Source organism: Penicillium manginii (genome assembly GCF_028828005.1).
Source record: "Penicillium manginii strain IBT 31320 chromosome Unknown utg000001l:1.0-3466041.0:1.0-3467806.0, whole genome shotgun sequence".
NCBI classification, from domain to species: domain Eukaryota; kingdom Fungi; phylum Ascomycota; class Eurotiomycetes; order Eurotiales; family Aspergillaceae; genus Penicillium; species Penicillium manginii.
In genome coordinates, this window is record NW_026643102.1 from 640,639 (window position 1) to 664,463 (window position 23,825).

The window sequence follows — 23,825 nt, forward strand, 5'->3', positions numbered from 1 at the left end:
TCGTATTCTTCGAAATAATTGTTCAGCTTCAGCTTTATTTTATTTAGTTATCTACATTTCCCTCCAAGTCTCTTCTTATAAGTTCCATAAACAGGAATTACGCAATGTGGTTCAATTTGAGTTTGTTTATATTAAATCGCATATTATGACGTCAATGGCCATCAAATCGCGAGTCGAGACGGTAGAAATGATCAAGGTGTGAGTGTGGAAACTGTCCAGTGACAAGCGCACGGGCAAGAAGATTCGCGGATTGCATATAATTGGCTAGGACTTGTATCCGTGTGCTGAGTCGGACTTGGCGGTTTATCGATCGCAGCCAACTAGTAGTGATAGTTGGTCCGATGGGGGTTGCGATAACTAGCTAGATGGAGTTTCATCATGTGGCGCAGTACTCCGAATCCACGACTACGACCTAATACTAATTATAACTTAGCTAAGTGAATAAGTCTCATAAGATATCTACAATTCATTCCCTCTATCACTCTATGAAAAAGGAAAAGCAAATCTAAATCCATATCTCACCAAGTCAACCCAAACCCACATTCCATCCTACAACTCTCAAATGCTAGCCCGTCTAGGCGCCATAGTCCTCTGCAACTTCCTCTTCTCCTCCGTCTCCTCATGAATAGGCAACGAACCCTCATTTCTAAGCCGATCCAAAAACTCCTTCCCATACGCATACCCCAACTGATAGATCTCATCGAATTTGCCAAAGTCAAGGGTGCCATAAGGATCGATCGGCGGCCGCATATAAAGACAGCCAGAGGTATTCTTCGCGCGCTCGAGATTCTCGATACTAGAGACATACGCCAGTCGGGCCTGGATCTCGGATAATGTCGGCGGATTCGGACAGCCTGAAAACGGATTCCAGCGATTGAGGATCGACCAGAATCCGCTCAGGGAGTCGCCGTAGCCTTGGGGTGTGTTGTCGTCTATAGACCCGACATCCACGGCGAAAATTACGTCCGCGCCGAGGGATTTCATGTGGGCGACTGTGAGATTGTCGATGTACCCACCGTCTAGCAACATGCTTCCCTCGTCGCAGATTGGAGGGATGAGGCCGGCTAAGGACATGGAGGCCCGGACGTAGCGCCAGACATAGCCTGAGGAATGGTATTCGGGTCTTGAGCGGGAGATATTCGTAGTGTTGCAGTAGAATTCGAGCCAGAAATCTTCTATCTGGCTATCGCCGAATGTCTTGAAGATTCCCCGGTTGAATTCGTGGCCTGTTGTGTATGATACGGTCGGGTATGTGAGATCCAATGCGAATCGCCACATACTGCCCATTCGGCCGGAGAATTTCTTCGCACGGCCGTACATTGGGACGACATCTGCGTCGCGGGCGTAGAGGGCGCCGATAAATGAACCGATTGACGTGCCTCCGATGATGTCGACCGGGATTCCGGCTTCTTCGAGGGCTTTGATGACGCCGACTTGGGATATTCCGCGGGCTCCACCGCCGCCGAGGACTAGGCCGACAGATTTGCCGCAGAGACGACGAGCGAGGCGGTGGAAGTCACCTTTGAATGGGGTTTGGGGCGAGTAATGCGGTGTTTGGTTGATGCGGCGTGACGTGTACTTTTGGATCTCTGCCTGCAGGATCTGAACGCGCTGCTTGAGGACGGTGCCGAATTTCTTGGTTTGGGGGTGAGAGGGCTCGCTGGAGAGTCGGAAGGCCATTTGAATATGATGGTGCCCGCCATTAATCCAGACTCGATTCTTGAGCCAGCGTCGGGTTAGTCCAGGAGGGCAGTAGCGCTCTGCGTGGAGGAGGACCAGCTCCTTCCGGGCAGTGGTCTTCATGCCGAGCAAAAATCGCTCATATTCGCCAATTCTGGGCGAAGACTCGGCGAGACCAACCAAGAGGATGGAATCTGCTTGGGAAATACAAGTCTGTGTCCATGGGGAATTGACATTGGTATCAGCGATGTATAGCACCAGTCCATACTTCTCCTCCAAGTCAGCTAGGTATTGCGATAACTTAAGTTTTCCCATCTTGCTGAAGGCGTGCCGACCGAGATGGTTCAGAATAGCAGCTTGATTCAACGAGGTGACGCCTCGGGTCACACCAATCTGTTGCAGTGCCTGAAGCAGACGTTGTCCAAACTCGACAACTGGAGTACCCACGGTAACTGGGACAATCGCGACCGTGCGGAGGTTCATGGTGGAGGTAGCTGTCTGCACACCGCTGGCTTGGCCTTGTTCAAGACCCTTCTCAGACAAGGGGTGCTCGACCAAGTCACGCATGCGCTGGGCAATGAGTTTTGAAACTTGGATGGTGATTCCGGGATGCTCTTGCGCCAGACTGTTGAACAGAGAACGGGGGAATTTGGCCAGCTCCGTCTCTCGGATTGCATGAAGAGTGGCAGGACGAGTAGATTCAGTCATGACTTCCAGCTCGCCAACACTTTCACCCTGGCCATACTCCCCGATGACAGTCATCTTTCCATTCTGGCCCTCGAGGACGGATCGAAGTCGGCCATTTAGGACAAGGTAAATGGCATCACTCTCGTCACCTTGGTGATAAATGACTTGTCCAGCGCCAACTTGCACCCACTCAAGTGCGAAGTCGATATGAAGAAGCAGACGGGGCAGTAGGCTGGTAATCCGCTTAGCCAGGGTCAACAGAGCAATGGGATAGCGGTCTGCAATCCGCTCAAGAGACGCCCGCGGAAGAAATCCAACATAGACGTCAGTTTTGGCAACGACATCGGTATAGGAGCGGTAGGAGGCGAGAGCACCGACATAGCCATGCATACCGCCTGGCTTGATCAAGTATAGGGATTTGCGGGATTGGCCCTTGCGACGCGATTCACTAGTCCCCGTTGCACCAGAGGTGCGTGAAGAACCAGTAGTAGTACGCCTCAGCTTCGGGAATAGTTCTTCTTGGGCCGACGAGACTGAAGGACGAGAAGAACCGACCAGATCATCGCCTCGTTCATTCACTGGAATGCCCACATCGAGGAAGCCGTCAATCACGTAGTATAATCCCGGGGGCCGCTCACCCTGCTCAACCAAGACAGAACCCTGGGGGAAGTATACCACTTCAATATCATGGCGTAGATCTTCACGCAGGTTAACAACAGGTGATGTCCCGCCTGCACTCGTCACCGACATTGACATCATAGACTCGGTCTCGCCATCTCCGGATCCCTCATAAGGATCAATAAACCCGAAGGCGTTGGAGAAGACGGCCTTCTGTCGGCGAGAGTCATAAGACAGTAGCTTGGGAGAAGCGTCCCCCGAGACATGGCTACCTTTCCGTAAGGAATCACTTGTAGTTTCCGTCAACCCAATACCCTTCATCATGCAGTCGAGAATCGATTCACGGAAAATGGTATCCTCGTCAACAGACTCCTTCCGCTGGAACGGGGAAGGTCTGACATCAATCCCGGCGGGTCGGAATGGCGCACGTTCCCGCTCTGCCACAGGAGATCCGAAGCGCGGGCCCATGAGCTCATGGCGAGGACCAAATCGAGAGAGTTGAATGGTTGATAGTAAGTCGCCAGGACTGACGCCCGTACTATCTCCGTTATACATTGTTGGCAGGCGGCTCGGCATGACAGGTCGTTGATCACTGGTCATACGCGCTTGTAGGACAGCATCCTTCCTAAGCGAGCTGCTTGAGCGCCGTCTACGTCCAGCGAAAGGATTATGGAGAGCAATGCCTTTTACCACTTCCTCTGGGCCAAGGCGGTCCCTTTCGCGCATGAACTTGTCTTTCAGTCGGTCGAGAGCGCCACCTCGTAGATCATTCGGGAGATCCCAGGTCGTGTACTTTGATATTTGGCGTTCGACGCCGAGCACTTCGGTAGTCAGCCCCAGATACGAGTGGGCGGTAGCAAATGTGACTCGCTGGAGGCGCGTAAGAATGACTTGTACAATATGTGCAGTGGCGCGTGGGTAGACGCGAGTCAGACGGCGGAAGGCGCTAGCTGGTATGATAGCGATGGTGGTGTCTACGGTAGCTCTGGCGACGATATCTGGGTGAACTGATTTGCGGCGTCGCTTTGGGGGTGGTTGCGGTGTGCGGTTGGAGGTATCATGTCTATCATCCAAATTCAATGGCGGCACCGGGGAGAAAGGCTCTGGGTGGCCATCCATGATGGTCGTGTCGCTTTGGTCATCTCTTACGGTGGATTGTGGGCTATCCATCATTCCGACGCGCGGACTGACCGGCATGGAATCGGGGGCGCGATTATTTCCATGGCCACTGACGCTTGACACGCTGGAGCTGGAGCTGCGGGACTTATGCAGCTGGATATCCTCCGTGAAGAGTTGCAAGATCGAGAAGAGGGAGGACATGGAGGCGCCATTCTTCACTTCTGTGAGCAGTTGGTAGCCTTGTCGGCCTTCCGTGTTGTTCTCCTCATCGTCGGAGCTGTCGTCGTTCAAATGCAAGGTTTCCTCAGAGCTGTGTTTGCTGTCGCGGGTGGACTTGACGAAGATTTGCACGAGGCCGTCCACCACCAAACAAAAGCCCTTTTCCTCCTCCAACATGAGTGTTTCGCCAGCGATCAACTTCCTTGTCTGCATTGTCCGAGTCAATTCGTGAAAGACGGGTCGTTCGAGGTAACCGAACACCTTGATGGCGCTGAGGAATTCATCGAGGTAGTTGGCGAGACCGGGTTTGGAGTCGCCTTCTTGAATATCGGGGAAAAGGTCGATCTGGGCTTCTTTGCGTTGCGGTTCGGGGGGTAAACGGCTGTACATATTAAGGAAGCGGTATCGGATAAACCAGCTCACGGTGGAGACGATGGCCAGGAAGATCAGCATGAGGGTGGTGAAATTCATGGTGAAGGTCAGGCTCATGGAGAAGAGGGTGAAGAGCCATGTGGGCAGGGTGAGGGTGGTGAAGGTGATCAACCAGTACAGGCCGCGGGGGACGACCTGAAAGGTGAATGTGAAGAACCAACCGAGCCACCCGGCCATTGTGGAAGGCGATGGAGGGGGGGAAAGGGGTGGTGGGGGTTGAAGAGACCGAAGTGGTGGTGGTGGTGGTGGTGCTGGCGGAAGTTAGGCTGAAGGCCAGCGACGGGGCTAGCCCGGTCAAGGACAGCGTCATGGCGGTTCCCTGTTAGTTTCAGTGCCCCAGTTCCAAGTCCTGTTCCAGTTCCAGGGTGGGCCCCGCTCCTAGTCCAGGGCCGAAGTCAAAGTTAACGGTGTCATCGGAAACGTGCGGGCCCTGACAGCGATGGGTGGAGGAACGATGAGGAGAAGAGGAGTTGTCGTCGCAGGTCAGTGCAGATGCAGCGTAGATCGGTCAGCTGACATAGTATACTAGAGTAGTAGTATACGGGTATATTATAGTATTCATGGATTAACCAATCCATGTTTCTAGAGTTGTAATTATTAATGTTAGTAAATATTTAAATAACTGCCAACCTTAGAACTACCGAGGTCCAATCTGCAAGGCTGTTACCATTACTAGTAGTACCTAATTACAATTCCTGCACAACCGTTGGTTACTCTCCGGGGGGGGCCCGACCCGCATGGAGCTAAGACCTACTATGTACTTACTAGGAGGTATATTGATAGCCCTGTACTGCTTTTAGAGCAGGAGAAAATTAGAATAACTCAAGCCTCCTGCTGAACCTTGTAAAGCTTCAAATTCCAGCTGGAAGCCCTGGATCCCGTGGTAGAAGTTTGGAAGAACTTGAAGTTTATAATCAATAATATATACGTCTTAAGGCCGCTGTTTGTGGTCTGCGACTCCACCTTAAACTTCAATTGAAGCCAATTGGGCAGTTACCACTGACCCAATCACTTTATTTTTCGTCTGAACGGAGTGTGGATTCACCCTCTAAAAATAAAAAAACCAATTATCTCCAATTGAAACACCTGAAAGAAGAGGGACTATACTCATTATAGACTGCGACAGAACCGCGGTTAGCGCGGAGATCTGGAACCGCAACCGAACAAGTGGCTGTAGTCTGTATATCATTCTAATAATTTACTCGTGGTGAGTATAAATCTGTATCGTGATTCGATGTAATAAGTGCAGGCTACTCTATGCTTATTAGCTACTTTTTACTCAATTGGTACGGCGTTAAGATAATTTCCCCGAGGCCCGCATCGACAATCGAGACTCACAGGCGAATTATTCCTATCTGACATTAGTTTGAACTTCCACTCAAGATCCAAAAAGGGGTTGGAAGTTCTTATTCGGTAATAAAATAATAATTAAATGACTTGATGATTCTAGGGGGATCTCCGCGTCATCATGGCTAGACTGACAGCGACGCGGGGTAGGGTGGGCCCGGCATTATCCCAACGCCGTTCCCACTGTTGTCGCACCACGGCAGCCAGTAAGAACAAAAGTAAGATCTGAGGATCATCAAGGCCCCCCCAGAACGCTACATTGACAGATATCAGACCAAAGACTCATTTCGCACGTCGGTCATGACTATCTGGAGCCGAAATCCCGTCTGACGGCCAGAAACTGGAACGGAGCATTGGGTAATCATGGATTCAATTCAGAGACATATGACAAAGTGATGAAGTCTAGCCATCAAGTTGAGGAATAAGAGAGCCGAGAATATTTAAAGACGAGCTAAGTCCTGTGTCTGAGTTTGATGCAATATTAAAAACTCACATTCCAAGAGACTTTCTATCCACCGAACAACAACAAATATGCTCATCTTGATTGCTGGAATTACAGGCATGGTAGGCCAGCCTTGTGCTGAGGCTACTATCAGCCAAGGCCACCAGGTCAGAGGTATAGGTCACGATCCCGAAAAGCTGCCAGTGCACATTCGTCAAAACCTGGAAGACTTTGTTCTTTCGAAAGGATTATACGACATCCCTGCTTTAGACAGAGCTGTCGCGGGCGTGGATGCAGTAATCTGCGCGTACGGCTTCCTCCCGGAAGTTTTAGTCGAGGGCCAACTCATGTTGCTCAGAGCTGCCGAGCGAGCTGGAGTGAAGGTATGTACATTCTAACGGAAATGCCCATATTGGCTCTAATGGGGGAATCTAAAAATATTTAGATCTTTCACGCCACTTCCTGGAACTATGACTGGACGTTGGGATATCTTGGCCAGCACGAGGCCTATGATCCATAGCTCGCTTTCCATACCCAAGTCCGCATCAGCTCACGCATTAAGCCTTTGTACATGCTCACTGGCATAATCGCCGAATGGCTTTTCTTGAACCGGCGGGATAAGATTTGGGACCGGGAGACCCAAACGCTCCCCTGTTTCGGTGATGGTAAAAAAGAGTGGATTTGCACTACGGCAAGTGACATCGCGGCATACACGCTCGAGGCGATCTGTGCCCCTGGTGCAGATGAAGGCGGGTTTATTCGGGTCGAGAGTTTCAGATTCACGCCGACTCAGTTTGTGGAGGCTTATGAGCGTGCGCGATCGGGAAAGGTCTCTGCTCATTTGAAAAATCAGGGCTCTGTTGATGATGTCGTTGAAATGTTGAAGAGAGCTCGCGAGACCATTCATCCCGTGATCCTAGAGGAGTATATTGGTTAAGCATATACTGAGCACATGCTGAAAGGAACCTGGGACTACGAGCCTGTGGACTGCAGCCGTTTTCCAAATGTGAAGCAGGGTACTCTTGAAGAGTACTTTAAGCAGCATACCGAACTCTGATGCTCTTATCTTACTACTATTTTGTTTTATGGGATAAAATCACCAATAACAAGGGTGGGTCTTGATTGGTATCTGCTCGAGATTAGCATATGAGCTTGAGCTGGATAAGATTGACGAGGATACTGACTCGGATGTTACCGCTCCTCAGATGGACTTTCCGGCCCATAAGAATTGGACTAGACAAGAAGAGCGGCGTCGATTATGGTGGTCTATTTGGGAACTCGACAGCTTTGCTGCTGCTGTCGCATGTCGTCGACCAACTGTCGATAAACGGAACATGCAGGTCATGATTCCCGTTTCCGATGAAAATTGGTTCTCCGATACTCCGGTAGAGTCCGATATCCTTGACCCGTCTTCATCCAAGTCATGGCGGACTCTGGAAAAACGTGAAAACCAAGATCCTCGCGCATGGTACCTTGTCGCCAATTTTATCCTACTATCCGCACATGATTTGGCACAATCAAAGAATTCCTCTCAGGAGGAAGCTAGGGCACTTGAAACGGCCGTCGCGTGTTTCTTTCTCATCTTTCCGTCTGATTTCAATATTTCCTCTGCATCTCTTTCGTTCACGAAGGAGAGATACCAACGAAGCAACTGGATAATCTCGATCAACATCATGCTCCAAGGGTATGAGAAAAATCGAAATCCCGTTCTACTTCATCGACTAACAGTTTCTAACCATGCATCAGCATATTCGTATTTCTTCGCTTGGTTAATGAAAACTCTGCAGCGAGTTCGTTTCAGAATTCCAAGAATCACTTCCTGGCTCCTCTGGCTTCAGGTACGCATTTCAAAATATGCACAGATAATTATCATGTGCATGCCAAACAGATTTTTACCACTATTCGACTTTGAAATCTTGCATATATTGCACTTCAAACCCCTTTAATTGTCTGTTTGATTATAGGTCCTGCTGCTGTGAATTTACGCACGGCTATTGAATTCAAGAGGAATCCAAAAGGGAATCGCCAGTTGACGGGCTTGGAGCTTGAACTTATCTCTTTGGTCTTGCAGAATGTTGCAAGATATTGGAAAGTTGGCTCGATTCTAACTGGTACGGAGCTATTGTATCAAGAAATATGCCGGCATCTATTACTGACGATTCACTAGATATTGTTCAGAATGTTGGTTCATGAGACACAGGAATCGCTTATTCAGAGTACGACGTCAACTCTCGACTTATTAAAAAGAGGCGGGGCTTGAGAGGTTGTGATACACTGACAACCACAAGCTGGAACTGTTTCTAAGACCCAGCCTCGGGATCATCACCATACACTGACATTCTTGAAAGGAAATCTGGCAAGATGGAGCTGCGTGATCGACACCTCAACCCGGCGTATACAGACTCATCAACGTTTCGGATTGAGAGTAGAAACCTTTAAACCGATAAATCAGACAGCCGAGTCATGTGGAATCTCACGGAAAGCTGTTGCAAATAAGCCAGTGATTAAATGTGTCCCATGTTTTATTCATTTCCCCTTGTTATTTGTTTGCGCCCATTAATTTCACACATGAATTCCATCCCTTCTAAGTAGACAAATCCTTTCAAAAATGAGCCTCGATTAACTTCCTCCGGAGGTTTGGAGGTTTCCCAAATCGTGGAGACTTTCGTGAAGGCGGGAGACGACATCAATACCAAACCCGCCAAAAAAAGCCCAGCCATTCGTAGTAACCATCAACCACCTGCCGAACCTGCCGAACCAGGAAGCGGCAAACCAGCACCATATCCACCATTCGCGGAGCGTCTTTGTTTCTCTCTCAAAGCAAGCGCAGCCATCAGAATCATCAGCACGAAACTCTCTCCAAGATCGACATAAAGAAGCAATGCACCATTTGGCTTCAGTCTAGTACCACCAGGAAAGAAACATGCTATGACGTTGTTCTCTTCATCGACCAGCTTAAGGCTTTGAAAAGGCCCAAAACTATCAATCATCTCGGAGCTTTTCCACGTGAAAGTCCGCTTCTGATGACTGATTTCCGTCTCAAAGACATGACGCGTTGTTATCAATCCCTTTTTGCTCAATCTAGCCGAGGTAGATGTTTTATCGAGACTGTTGCTTTCTAGTGTAATTTGGATATCAGATGAAAAACGGACCGATTTTGCCGAGCCCACGATTGGACCGTTAGCGCCGTTGCCGGCGAAGAAGGTGAGCTGAGGTTTATCTGGCGTGGGACTTTCGTTTTTGACGTGGTATAGCGTGGTACTGTCCAACACTACCTGGTATTCAGCGTTCCAGGAGCCGCCGGTGACAGTATACTCGGTATGCTCTGTTTGACTTTGTATCTTGTTTTCGAACTCCATTGTGATCCTCTCGCCCCGATTGAAAATCGATTTTCTACCACGTAGTGTACGCTTAATAGCGTGGAATCAGTGTATTCAGCGCTATGAAAGAGAGAGAGAGAGGTGTGAAAGAAAGTCAGAAACCAAGCTATGGATGGCCGCCTGACTTCTATACGAGATTACGTCATCGGCACTAAACCAAATCCAATCGGGCAAAGCAAACGCTCAGAATTAAAAGTCACCATGGGCGGCATGCGGAGATGTTTTAGGCGTAGAGCATTCGAATGCCGCCTACGGTGAATTTTATTACGGAGCGGACGAAGGGCTGATTGTTCATTTGGGTAGCGGGGGGAGAAGCGGAGGAATTGATTGATTGCCGGGGGCAGGACCCCAACCAATATATATATCTCAGATGGGCATATACTTTTTGGTCAAAAGCCTTGCTGAGTGAATGAACAGGTTCCGTACCTGTTGGGTGCCATCGAGTGGATTCAGAAGACACGCGAGGACTAACAATCAGTGAAAAGAAGACAATATGGGGCGCACGAGCATATGTCGATAGTAAAAAGGTAAATGAATTCCATTAACCGTTTCACGGAAGATTTCTTACTAGTAAATTTACCGAACCTTTTGATCTTGTCGATTTTGAGGCTGTGTATTTACTACTACCAGCCACGGACCTTGTATATGCTAATCAACTACACACAAGAGATACGTTTGAATGTGGATGTTAAATTCTAGAGGTCCATGTGAACAGACAACCGTTCGGAACGCCACGACCATTTTGCAATTGAAGCTTGACTGCGTATCCCAAATTACCAGCCCGAGGTCATTCAGCTGTGCTGCATCAACTTGATTCTGCTGTGCCAAACGTGCCTAGGAACCCTGAAGAGGACAATAGTTTAGTTAGTCATCAGTAGAGGTAACCCCAAGGAGGGACTCTTCACCATCCGATGAAATGTGCCCATATTTTTGAAGCAATTCTGTGATTTCCACTTTCTCAGAAGTAAAGGCCTTGTCCTCACTACTGAAGTAAGTAGGGGTCGGTCCGAGAACTAAATCCATGGCTGTATGGCCATCGGCATTTTTGATATGCGGATCGGCTCCATGCTCGAGAAGAAGCTTAACATTCTTCACCAATCGACATTTTGCTGCGAGGTGTAGGGGAGTGGCCCCTATCTTGAAATTTTGACTCAGCGATAGGTCGGTTGACTTAGACAAGTCAGATCGATGATCATCACGATTGAAGCCAGAGAGTAAATCATTGTCGGGCATGAGGGCGCTGTCATCATCTTCACTGCCTGCTTCTGAACCTTCATCCTCACTACACCCGCCGGTGCCTCTTCCACCATCGCAATCAGAGCCGTTCCGTGATACCGTGCGCTTTGTGCTTGAACTTCTTCGCCCATCGATGCTCGATTGGTCTATGGTTGGGTCATCATCTTTCACTAGAATATTGCTCGGTGATTTCCGAAGCTGGAAGTTGACATTAGCAGTTTCCGAGCCAAGGAGTACCGCTAAAATCGACGGGTCATCTTCCATGGCTGCACAGTGGAGGACTGTCGTCGCTACTGGGCCATCTTCATCCTTCATCTCGAAACAAACATTTGCCCCGGAGCGAAGCAGCAGGGGGAGAATCCCTGTCTCTTTTAGTCCATGCTCGGCACTGCACATCTTGAATGCCGTGAATAGCGGCGTTAGGGAACTTTCATGGGGGGGGGAAGTTTATCTCAGCTCCACGTTTGATGAGATATTTGACCATTTCGAGATCCTCGCCAAATATAGCCATGACCAGAGGGGAACCTGCAAACAGCCTGCATTCAACTTCGCTCCCTGAGTCGGCGAGCTCGACATACCAGGGCTCCTCCCATCCGTGCGCATTGATGTCTGCGTTGGCATCTAAAAGAAGGTCCACGGCTCTTTTAGATTTCGGCACAGACCGCGCAAGGGGCGTTGCTCCATGGCCATCAGGCTCGTTTGGGTCCTCCCCACTTTCGAGAAGAGAAGCAAGCACATTCGAAAAGTTAAATTCAGCGGCAATATTAAGGCTTGTCATTGTCCAAGGAAGACGTTTTTCGCCCAATCGTAGGTAAATCGTGTACCATGTCCTGAATGCCGGTTGATCCACGCTGCAAAGGGACATCATAGACGGCACCCATCTTGAATCTTTATCAAGTTCGGCTTTCTCGGCGTGTTCCGTCCAATTCATCGCTGCATATTCTAGGAATGGGTTATTCCTGACATATTCAGTAACGACCTTTTGAGGTTCACTATCGTCTTCGTCGATTTTGAGTGGGGTTTCGGAAAAATAAGTGAAAGAAAGCAGAGTAATGCAGATTTTTGCGAGTAATATTTCCGAATCTAGCGGACTGAAACTGTGTTTCCAAGTCTCACTGTTTTGAGTCGCATCGCCGTCGTTAATCAAAAATTCCTTGGCTGTTTGGTGGATGAGAAATACAGAGCCGTCGTCAATGGTCACCATAAGCCCGCAAGCATTTTTGATTCTCATTTCGAAGACATCTGACCGTTCGATCCCAATTTCGTCATATGAGCGATATTCAAAGTCACTTGCAAGAGCGGTGGTTATTTTCATGTCATCGACTGTTAAAGGCTCGTGGGCTGCCAGGATGATATGCAAGAGCTGTCTTGCAAGGTCTGGGTGGCGGCATCTCTTTAGGATTCCGTCGTAAGCATCAATCAGACTTCGCGGCAAGCCCGAGATGATCTTTCGCAGTTCTCGCTTGTTGGCCGGTCGCTGACTGAGGCGAATCTCCTCCATAATCAGGCTCAGCCACAGATACGTTCTGTTGTCGACTGTGTGCAACTCCTCAAGAAGGTACTTTGTCGCCTCTTCGTCAAAACCCCTTTCGCCAGCCAGCTTTGGAATATCGACGTCAATGACCAGATCGATTTCATCTTTGATCTTCTCGGATTCATGATCCCCTGACAAGTGGATTGTAGGAGTCTCTTTCATGAGATCATGGAACTGCGAATGGATATCCGAATAAGGACGGCTAGTTAGGAGAAACTTCAACTTAGGGTGATTGCCATTGCTTGTAGGATTCTTGGCTTTGTGGTAAAGATTGGTGATAGCTTCAATCAGAGAGAATCGATCATCGGGACTGCATTCGTCGAGAGCATCCAGTACGCACACGATTTGTCCGACGGAGGGATCCGTAGCTGCTTGGCAGAGGATACCAAACATGTCGTCAAACAAGTGGAGTAGTTCCTTTCCATTGAGATCATAAGGCATGAGAGCATGTTTCACCAAAGATGGGAACGCGGAGAAAAGTTGGTGCAAGATCGCAGATAAGGCGCTGAGTGCACTTCTTTGGTACGGAGAGATATCTTTGAAGAAGAAATAACAGGCCGCAGACTGGTTCTGGTGACTCAAGGTGCTTAGGCCCTCGTCGATTATCGTCTTTGCTAAAACAGATTTGCCCGAACCGGGCTTAGCAGACAACCAAAGAAGATCGGGTCCTTCATTCACTCGCCAATCGAGAAACTTATCATTCTCCAGGAACCATTTCCCCGTTTCCAGTACTCTTTTGGGCGTTCTGTTCTTCTGATTCTCGTACGGGTTCGATTGTCGGAACAGTTGTATACACTTGCGCTCCTCGTCGGTCTGACGCCAAGCAGATTGCATCCTAGTCTGCTGCTCAATGCCACGCATCATTTTCTTCAACTCTTGCTGGACCTCCTGCAGACCGCGTTGCATGCTGTGCTCACTGACTTGCAGAGCTCTCTCAATCCGCTCCCGACTCAAATCCTGAGCGATCTCGGTGCACCTTACCTCAAGACTCCTGATCCGACTGGTCAGATTCGTCCAGTCATCGGCTTTGAAAACATCTCGTCCGTAGCGTTTTGCCCAATTATCTGAATACTGCCTCAATAGTCGGGTCTGGAATTCGAGGATTGTCTTATACAGCTCGACAGCTGTATCTTCAAAGCTTTTGACCACCTCCAGGCTATCTGATTGATAGCTACTCCTAGTCAACCCAGAGTTTCCTGGTCTGATGAGTCTCTCCATGACCCTCAGCCTGCGCACAGCAAAGGGGACAGCCTCAAGGCCATTATAGGCAGCAGACTTCTGCTCTGAAGGATTCAAAAGAAGCTAAGTATACAGTATTAGATGTTATCACCACTGATTTATCATTCTTTGGAATATACCGGCAAGAAAATGCACACTCCAGCCCAGGCCAATGCGGCATGAGGCTCTGCACTGACAGCGGACGATACAAAGTCCTTGGCTGCAACCACAATCTTGACAGCTTTGTCAAACTGACCGCTGACATCCACAGAGTGGCTACCAATCTTGAGTTGCCATTGCGCTAGATCGATTTCTTCAACCTTGCTCTTCACTATTTGCCGTAGTTGCTCCTCGCGTTGATATGAACCAACGGGCGCTAAATCACCACCGCGTCAGCCATCAGAGTCCACGGTAGGATGATTTTGGACTTACGTAGATGATTCTGGGTTGGTTCGCCATTTCTTTCCTCTTGAGTCAACAAGATCTCTTCGTATCTATCCTTCAATTTCGGGCGTTCCCTGCTGAAAATAGTGTAGGCTTCATCCCACAAGTCCCCAGGCGTGCTGTACTCGGTAGTAAGACTCGCATCAGAGCTCTGGTCACCCGGTTGTAGAGCATGACTGCTGAGCACTGTTGTTATGCTATCATTTTTGTCTGTGCCCGCTGTGGATGGCGACGGCGATGGCGAGGTTGAAATTCCTTTTTTATCTGAGAGAAGCAGGCCCTTGAAGCGTGTTTTTAAGCCCATCGGAGAGCAATGTCGGCCGTAGTTGGGCCTGTTCAAGTTCCCCAATCCTCAACAATGTATTCGTACAAGCTTGAGGGGCATTTGGCGGGGTCCCTGGGCGTCAGCCTGTTCTTCCTTCCGACATCGCTAGTTTAGTGGTCTTGGCGCAATACTTCATTGGCCCTTTGGCCGCCATAGTTATATCAGAGACCTTGCAGGAATGAATAGCAAACATAAACTCACGATCATTCAAAATATCTAAACGCCTGGCGGAATTTTATTTATAAAGCCCTTTACCACACGGAATATTCCACTATGCCACTACACTAGATATTTGATAACATTGTTGTCAGAGGATCGAGGATGGAAACCAGGAATGGTACATGCATGCGGTATCTAGGAGAGAGAGAGAGAGGCTCGCAAGGCAAGATGTCACTGCCTGATGTAATGCCTGAGGCTTACGCCTCCACAATTGTCATGTCCACTATTTGAAATCTGCCAGGCTCCTAGTAGCTAGCATTCGCATCCCCAGGTGGATCCACCACTATCATGGTTTTGAACTTCTCTCACAAAATCAAACACTCTTCTTCAAAAATAGAGTTTGGACATTGCAAAAGCCCTTCAAACCATTAAGACCCCACTCAGTCCCAACACCGCTTTCCTTATGACCACCAAAAGGAGCAGTGGGACTCAGACTGAAATGATCATTAGTCCACACAGTACCAGCTTGGATTTGACGTGCAACTCGCGCAGCACGCTCCAAATCAGCTGTCCAAATTGAAGCGCCGAGTCCCATCGAGGTGTCATTAGCCCGTTCGATTACTTCAGCCTCTTCATCCCACGACATAAGCGGTACAATCGGACCTGTAGTAAGTAAGCACAGGATCGTATTTAAATAACTCGTTGACATTTTTACTCACCAAACGGCTCCTCGACGACGATCCGTGAATTATCAGGCGGCCGGTCGATGATGGTCGGAGTCACCATGTACCCCGTTGAGGGCATAATCCGACCACCTGTGGCAACCTTCCAGCCCTGCTTCTCGATGTCATCGAAGAATGTTTTGACGCGCGAGTATTGCATGTCGTTCTGGAGAGGGCCGTGGCTGACTCCGGCTTTGGACCCGTCGCCAACAGTGTAGCCATTTACCTGGCGAACCAAGGCATCGCGGAACTCATCGAAGATAGAGCTGTGGACGTAGATCCGCTTCAGATTGAGGCATATTTGACCAGAGTTCAGAAATGCGAAGAATGCGACCTGACATATTAGCTTCTCCCGCTAATTTTCTTGATAATGGGAAAATTTCGCATGCCTACCTTTTCAGCCACCTTTTCGATGTCAACGTCTGGGAATACGATGGCAGGGTCGTTACCACCTCTAATCATTCTGTCAGTCAAATCATCTTGCATAATCCCTGAATTAACATACAGCTCAAGGGTCACGCGTTTCAATGTGCGACTAGCACTCTGCAGTACCCTTTTTCCAGTAGCCGTCGAGCCAGTAAAGCTGATCTTATCAATGGCAGGGTGGCTTGTAATCCAGGGTCCCAAATTGTCATCACCGCTCAAAGACTGCACAACACCCGGGGGGGAAGAATTTCTGGGCCAACTCAACCAGTTTCAAGCCGCCGTAAGGGGTAAAGGGCCTGCGGTGTTCCTGTTAGGTGATTCAATCTCAGAGTCAGAATTATAGAGGGAAAAATACGAGGGCTTCACGATAATGACGTTGCCGGTCAACAGAGCGGGTGCAATCTTCCCAGTGGCGAGCATCAAGGGAAAGTTCCAAGGGATAATAGCCCCGACAACACCGAGAGGGACATATCTGGTGACCACAGTCCTGGTCTCATCATCCTCAATCACGTCCTCGAGATTCGGAAGGCTAGCCATGCCTCTCATCCATATGATAGCATTATCAGTCTCGAGGGTTGCCTGGAAGATCTGATTGAAATTGAATTAGCAATGTGGAGAATATTCCGCGTGAGATATGAAAGACATACCGGTTTTCCTTGCTCTGTAATCAGAAGATCGCGGAACTCATCCCGGTATGCTTCGATAGCATCGGCATAGGCTAATACTGCCTTTTTCCGATCCTCAAATGGCGTCGCAGACCAGATCTTAAAAGCAGCTTTTGCGGCATCAGCGGCCTTGTCAAGATCCTCCGGTGTTGCAACTGGAACATTTGGTAGAGCCTCCAACGTAGCCGGGTTCAACCCATGGCGAGTCGCCTCTGTTGGCGAGCTTTGACCATTAATAATTTGAACATAATTTGATCGTATATCAAAGGTGGCTGTCATTTTGAAGCGTTCTAAAGTTGCAGGATGATGAAGACAAACAAACACGATTATTTTCCCAGGTTGAACCCCGCAACCCCTCTTTTGATTCAGTTGAGATCACAAGTACATGCATGGTCAGCATGACTATAATCGGCTATACCGTTTCGCGTCAGTTTGCCACAACTCCTGTTCCCCTCCTAATTCAATCGAACCGCGGCCCCATATTTGAGGGATTCTCTGTACTACACCTAAATGCGTCATTTTGAAGAGAGTGAGTATTTCATGTGATGTAGAATCAAGGGAAATAGTGTAAAATCGTCACGGAGCGGACGACCTCGGAAGGGGCTGTTTGCGAATCTGCGTGGTAGGCTGGAGAAGTGGAGAGGGAGAATAGTTGCCAGTAGATCTCGATGGGGTTATTCTTCAGGTCTAGATCGCTCCAAAAAGAAACGTAGTTTGATCAGAGTAGCCGTTGGCTTAACAATAGGAAGTAACTACAGTTAGATAGTAACTAGCATGCAGAGATTACACAACTGGAGAGTGTTTCTCCATGACTATAGTCCGAATAGATAGCCGCAGAATGTAAGAAACGAATATAGACAAATAATTTCTCTACTGATATCCGGACAAGAGAGAGCTAACACATGTAAGATTTGAACAGCTCTACGATACTACATAGAGAGCAGATAATAATCCAGTATAATCTAAGCGTATTGTGAACCAGCTCGACCAAAACATAATAGCCGACATCTCGCAGCATATGGCTAATATTGTCCGCTCAGCTCCTCGATTCCCTCGTCTATTATCCGCTTCGGCGCCCAAACAATCTATTCAAAATCTTCAGTAGACGCAGCCTCCGGACCATAATCATACACCATGGTGTTCTTGAAAGGAAGCCTGGCAGGATCGAGTGATGTGGTTGGTACTTCGCCCCGAAATATACGAATCATAAACGTTTTGATCGAAGTAAGAACGGAATAGCATCCGGGGAGGTAGTCGTCACATGGGATGCAGATATAGCCACGCGTGGGGGTGCCTCAGGCCCCGTGCGATCTCTTGCCAATCGAACATTTTCCTTCCTCACGAATTCCAAAACTTTACCCAAACTCCTCCACCAAGTCAATATATGACTTCTCTCTTCAAAGAGGATCGGTGCCCGGACCGACTTCTCCACTTGACACTCCAACGTATCGGCGGAAGACGCCTCGTAGAAACTGTCCCCAACGCAGATAAGATGAGAGTCTTGATCGTACCATGTGAGGGAGTCGGGCGTGTGTCCTGGTGTATGAATTATTGTGATCCCAGTAGATATTGCAAAAGATGGACTGGTAGAGTAAACAATGTCCTGGAAATCGGATGCCCACATTCCAATTGAATAATATGGGCACTCTGCGGCGCCAAATCCCTTGGCGAGCGAGTGGCAACAAATACGGTTCCAATCCTGAAGATGATCAATGCTATGTGCAGAGGAAAGAACTGTAGTTTGAGGACCTTTTCTCTGGTCGACATTCAGATGTTCCGGGCCTGAGTCGGTAGGTGGTAGCAAACCAAGACCCAGGATATGGTCGAAATGGCAATGGGTGGTAATAACAAGATAGGGAAGCTGGCCCCTGGGTTGATTGTATGTTTGAGTGTTGTATAGATATTCCAGTACATGAGTGTTTCGGGGTCGCTAGAGACACCATACTCGGGATTCTTGACAGATGTTGCGCAACCAGCATCACCAAGGACTATGACCGAGGTTTCGGATCTGCCATCTTCATTAGCTTCACTTTCTCCATTGTCTTTTCGACTTCGAAAGACATAGCTCACCCATCACTATTCGGAGATGAGCATATTTTTGCAAAAATGTTTGGAATTTGGCCGTAGCTGTCGTCTTCTCGGAAAAAATAGATCGATTCATTCAAACGGCGCACATGGAATGGGCACGATACGGGAACATCAAGATTAAATTCCGGCATGGCGAGAATCAAGAACCTTGAAAGCAAATTGCTATATGTGGGATACAAAGATCTGTTGTGGTGGCGAGACTAAGAGAGGGGTCGAAAATGGAGGCTATCAATTAGATGCCTAACAATTTTAATTATACTAGTAAATCTGGTGATGATCGGATTCGGGACCGGTATGGGAATGCAGATACTGCTCACAGCTGTCTAGTCAGCCTTTCCTGCTGAGTAGTATGAATGCCTAGCGTATAATAGGAACCTAGGAACTATCAACTAAGTACAACAAATGAACACTGCTAGTACAGACACAGCGGCAGATTCAAGTTATGGAGGCTGAGTTGGAATAATATTCACAACATTGATATAGCTATTTTTCGAATGGAGAGTATAACTAGAAAACTGCTCAATATAAATATTACAAAGGGAAATATATCCAAAACACCTTGAATACAAGACTTACGTATACGTACACTGACACACTTGCGTATGTGTTGGGCAGGTGACTTCCTCTCCGCCTCCGCTCCGCTCCACCGCGGCATTTCATTTCAGGTACAACTTACTCAACCCATCACCCTCAACCTTTCAAACCACAACTGCTGTCCAGGTGATCTCCGGTGGCCTTGGAGATCTGTCGCGGCGATGTTTCAGGTCCGTTGGCCCTTCAACCCTCCCATTTAACCCCACCAAACCCACCGGCAGCCGTTGCCACGGCGCAAACAACACCAGCATAAGCTAACGAAACCAGCGCCTCCGCGACGCCATCGACTCTCGGATCGCCGAAGAGCAAGCTCGCCAAAAGACCGCTCAAGATAACCTCGCCCGCTCTGCCTCCACCCGTCGCGCCAATCCAAACAACCTCTCTGCCGGCCAACGATCCCGCCCAAGACGACACTCTGGCACTCCCGTCCGCGGTCCCGACCCCAAAGAATTCGAGGGTGAATTTACCATCGGCGATGATGAATCTTCTACTCGCTCAGCCACCCCACGTCTAGATACTCCTGATGGCACCTCCGAAGTAGCCACGCCCGTCGACAACGACGGCACTGGTAGCCGCGCTGAGGAAGCGGGTTCCGCTGCTGATCCGGAAGCAGAAGCCGGAGCTGAGGCTAAGGATGGCGATGCAAAGGTAGACAACAAAGCGACAACCGAAACATCAGCCAAAGATGCCCTCGCTGAGTCAGAAAAGGAGGCATCGACCGAACTGCCAGCCGAAGTTAAGGGCAAGCTACGGAGACTCGATAAGTTGGAATCTCGATATCATGGTACGTTCGCCACATGTGCAGATTGCATTCATACCCATGCGCAAATACAACGAAAATCAAGCTTGCATGCATAATCTAACCACTTCTCAATCTACTATACAGAACTCCTCAAAGCCTACCGAACCGCCCACTCGCGCGTCCTCTCAATCGAACCCTTCGAAGCCGCCCTCCGCGAAAACACCCCCCTCACCTCGATCGGCGAGCCCAAGGCTCTGACCGAGTATCTAAACACCATGTCACTCAAGAGCGACATGGTCCTGGAAGAACTCAAGCGCGTGACAGAGGACCGGGAAGACTACAAGAAAAAGCTCGAGGAAGCGCAGAAATCGGCCAAGGATGCATGGGATGAGGTTGCGGGGCTGAAGAAGGAGAACGAGACAAAGACCGCCAAAGACGAAAAGAAGAAGGAGAAGCAGGTCACCCCCGACGAAGACAAAGAGACCAGCGAGGAGTTCTTCTCATTCGACAATGAGGTTCCCCGTCTCGAGGGAGAGCTCAAAGAGCGGGAGGAGGAGATTGAGACCCTTAAGACCGAGGTTGAATCGTTGAAAAAGGACCTTTCTGTTACGCGCGAGTCAACTGAAGGCATGGTTCAAAATCTAGAGACTTCTGCGCGGGAATTAGTGGAGCTGCGCGATACAAAGGATAGGTTGGATGCGGAGATTCAGGACTTGAAGACTTCGAAGGTGAAGGACGTCGATGAGTTAAAAGAGAAATTGGCGTCCGCGGAGACAGCGATTGAAAAGGCCACTTCTGAAGCTGAGCAGCTCAAGACCGATCTCAAGGAGAAGAGCGATCAGATCGACAAGCTACAGGCCCAGGTTGCCGAAGCTGGAAACTCGAAGAACTCCGAAGCCGACGCTGAAATCACCTCGCAACTCGAACAGGCGAAGGAGGACAAGGACGCCAGTGAGAAGAAGCTCAATGTTGTCCAGGGACTGGTGGAGAACCTTCGGTCGCAGTTGAAGGACACCGAGTCAAGTGTTGCGAATCTGAAGAAGGAAGTCACCGAGAGATCTGAGACCTCTGCTCAACTCCAAAAGGTTGTCACTTTCGTCGATGACAATCTGAGCGGAAACACTGCCTGGAAGACTGCTAAGGAGAATGTCTCTGCTGGTCGCAAGGCTGACTTTGAGGAGATTCGGAAGAGCCTCGCTCCAGCGGCGAAAGCGCCGGAGCCTAGTGTCAGTACCCCTGCCGAGGAGGAGACTCAGGCTGCTCCGGCAGCCGCAGCAGCTGGAGGCGGCGGAGGAAAGAAGAAGAATAAAAAGAAGAAGAAGGGCGGCAAGGCGAACGAGGAACCGGCGAAGCCTGCTGATGGCACCCCCAAGGAGGAGCCGGCTCAAACAGAGACAGCTCCAGCACAGGCAGTTCCCTCTGCTGAGTTGGACGAGTTGAAGCAGAAAATTGAGTCGTTGACGCATCTTCTTGAGGAGAAGGAGGCGGCCATTGATCGCTTGAGTTCGAAGCTGAAGGGCGAGGAGGATCTTAAGGAAGAGATCGAGAGCCTTCGTGATGACCTGGTCAACCTTGGCCAGGAGCACGTCGAGTCTAAGGACAAGATCAAGGAGCTCACTGCCGAGAAAAACGCATTGGAGGAAACCATTGCCAAATTGGAAAAAGAGTTGGTGGAACTCCGCACCAGTAACGAGTCCAGCACAGCCGACTCTCACAAGATGCACACAAGCCTGAAGGAGGAATTCGAAACTCTCAAGGTTCGCTCCGCATCCCTGGAAACCGATCTTTCGGCCGCCCAGCAATTGGCAGCAACCCGTTTCAAGGATCTTACCGATCTGCGTGAAACCATCCAGAAGATCCAGCCCGAATTGCGTGACTTGCGCGCGGAATCTTTGGAGCTGAAGAACCTGAAAGAAACCCTTTCCAACAAGAATACCGAGTTAATTGCTCTCGAAGCTAAGCACGAGGACCTGCGTGCGGAGCTGCGTAACTCGAAGACCAAGATGACGGAGCGCGACAACGAAGTCAAGACTTTGAACAAGAAGATCCGACAGGAGACAGATAGTCGTCTGAAGGCCGAAGAAAATCTCACCGTTGCTCAGTCAGACCTACGCTCGGCCGAAAGCAAGAAGACCGAGGCCATCAAAGCCAAGGAGAAGACCACCGGAGAACTCACCAAGTCCCAGGATGGCCTCAAGAGCTCTCGCACTAAAATACGCGAGCTAGACGAACAGCTGGGACAAGTGACGAAGGAACTAGAAGGGCTGCGCGAAGAGATTTCTCTCAAGACAGCCCAGCACTCCAGCGCACAATCCTTAATGAACAGCATGCGCGACCAAACAACCGAAATGGCAATGCAAATGAAAGAAGCACGCGAGAAGTGCGACAGTCTCGAAGAAGAGCTAGCAGACGCCCACCGCCTCCTCAACGAGCGAACCCGTGAAGGCGAGACAATGCGGCGCCTCCTCAGCGAAATCGAAGGCCGATCCGAATCCAAGGTTAGAGACTTCAAAGAGCGAATGGAGGCTGCCGTTGAAGAGCGCGATCGTGCCGAAGACGAAGCCAGTACCCAAGGACGTCGCCGGGCGCGCGAGATGGAAGATCTCAAGGCCAAGGTGCGCGATGCCGAGCGCGCTCTTCGCACGGCGGAACAAGATAGAGAGGAACTGGAACAGTCGCAGAAGGACTGGCGACGACGACGCGACGAGCTAGAACTTCTTTCCGAACAATCGACGCAAGAGGTGGAAGAAGTTCGCGCAGCGATGTCCGGGTTACGCGAACAGCTTGACGGGAGTGAGAAGCAAGTGCGCGATCTGGAGAAAGAGAAGACCGAACTCCGTCGCTCGGTCGAAGAGGCAAATAACAGACTGGAGAAATTGCGCCGCTCACACAAGACTCTTGGTGAGGATGTTCGTCTGCGCGGGTCGCCGTCGGGAAGACAGTCTTCGCGATCCTCGATGGATTCCGGTTCCAGGCGTGGACTTGCATCACCGTCAGGCCAGCAGGAGCGAAGTGCTTCGATTCACCGAAGCGAGACACCTACGGGTACCGGAAATTCCAATGCCAATGCGAATGCCGCGATTGACTATATGTATTTGAAGAACGTCCTGCTGCAATTTATGGAGCAGAAAGACAAGAACTACCAAAAGCAGCTTGTTCCTGTTTTGGGCATGCTGCTGCATTTTGACCGGTGAGCATACCCTTTCCTTCCCTTCCGGTCATCCTCATTGGAACGATATACTAACAAGATATACTAGAACGGACGAGCAAAAGTGGATGTCGGCTATCATGTCCAAATGATCGATGTTCCAGATGTATCCAATGAACCACCCAGCACATTGTCCCTGTATAATATCGTGGCTTTATCATCTTTGTGTAGAGTTAATACCATACCCTTTCTGCACTGCTTCCAACGACTCTACGTCTCACTATCTACTTGATTCTGTACTGAGGAACCCGTCGCCGGCTGCCGGCTCCAGGTTTGCCGATGTCCGCGCCCTTTGCTTGACATCGGCCCGAAAAAGCCGACTCGGACCCCCCGAAAAGTGGAGCCTTTCTCGGAGGCCGCCGAGAAGTGCTACAACAAACTATTTTATAGGACGGAAAAAAACATCTTTACTGATTCATCTTGTTTCATTTTGTTAGTAAAGCAAGTCACAAAAACTACCCCCAACATCACCTTCACAGATTGAGTTTCAAAACCCAATCTCCATCCAATCCCACCTTAACCCTTCCCGTGGGTCCATCC

General features: G+C 49.4%; 7 protein-coding genes across 7 annotated transcripts; 2 read left to right on the forward strand and 5 right to left on the reverse strand.

Annotated features, from left to right (window-relative positions):
* Positions 1-558: 558 nt before the first annotated feature.
* On the reverse strand, positions 559-4,932 carry nte1 (lysophospholipase; the record flags this gene model as incomplete). The annotated part of the gene is made up of 1 exon (XM_057096884.1): positions 559-4,932. The coding sequence occupies one exon, from the start codon at positions 4,930-4,932 to the stop codon at positions 559-561; it is 4,374 nt and encodes a 1,457-aa protein (XP_056965377.1).
* A 1,701-nt stretch (positions 4,933-6,633) lies between these two features.
* Positions 6,634-8,737, forward strand: N7533_000235 (uncharacterized protein; the record flags this gene model as incomplete). Its single annotated transcript, XM_057096885.1, has 6 exons — positions 6,634-6,927; positions 7,065-7,476; positions 7,688-8,228; positions 8,291-8,382; positions 8,509-8,655; positions 8,712-8,737. The coding sequence occupies 6 exons, from the start codon at positions 6,634-6,636 to the stop codon at positions 8,735-8,737; spliced, it is 1,512 nt and encodes a 503-aa protein (XP_056965378.1).
* A 539-nt stretch (positions 8,738-9,276) lies between these two features.
* N7533_000236 (uncharacterized protein) lies at positions 9,277-9,903 on the reverse strand (the record flags this gene model as incomplete). The annotated part of the gene is made up of 1 exon (XM_057096886.1): positions 9,277-9,903. The coding sequence occupies one exon, from the start codon at positions 9,901-9,903 to the stop codon at positions 9,277-9,279; it is 627 nt and encodes a 208-aa protein (XP_056965379.1).
* Positions 9,904-10,788: 885 nt separating this feature from the next.
* N7533_000237 (uncharacterized protein) lies at positions 10,789-11,556 on the reverse strand (the record flags this gene model as incomplete). The annotated part of the gene is made up of 1 exon (XM_057096887.1): positions 10,789-11,556. One exon carries the CDS (start codon positions 11,554-11,556, stop codon positions 10,789-10,791), a length of 768 nt encoding a protein of 255 aa, XP_056965380.1.
* Positions 11,557-11,590: 34 nt separating this feature from the next.
* On the reverse strand, positions 11,591-14,660 carry N7533_000238 (uncharacterized protein; the record flags this gene model as incomplete). Its single annotated transcript, XM_057096888.1, has 3 exons — positions 11,591-13,996; positions 14,053-14,288; positions 14,345-14,660. The coding sequence occupies 3 exons, from the start codon at positions 14,658-14,660 to the stop codon at positions 11,591-11,593; spliced, it is 2,958 nt and encodes a 985-aa protein (XP_056965381.1).
* A 553-nt stretch (positions 14,661-15,213) lies between these two features.
* On the reverse strand, positions 15,214-16,932 carry N7533_000239 (aldehyde dehydrogenase family protein; the record flags this gene model as incomplete). The annotated part of the gene is made up of 7 exons (XM_057096889.1): positions 15,214-15,503; positions 15,560-15,896; positions 15,956-16,016; positions 16,068-16,169; positions 16,222-16,284; positions 16,344-16,576; positions 16,636-16,932. 7 exons carry the CDS (start codon positions 16,930-16,932, stop codon positions 15,214-15,216), a joined length of 1,383 nt encoding a protein of 460 aa, XP_056965382.1.
* A 2,564-nt stretch (positions 16,933-19,496) lies between these two features.
* N7533_000240 (putative vesicle-mediated transport protein (Imh1)) lies at positions 19,497-23,271 on the forward strand (the record flags this gene model as incomplete). The annotated part of the gene is made up of 3 exons (XM_057096890.1): positions 19,497-19,505; positions 19,603-20,119; positions 20,222-23,271. The coding sequence occupies 3 exons, from the start codon at positions 19,497-19,499 to the stop codon at positions 23,269-23,271; spliced, it is 3,576 nt and encodes a 1,191-aa protein (XP_056965383.1).
* Between the last annotated feature and the right edge of the window lie 554 nt (positions 23,272-23,825).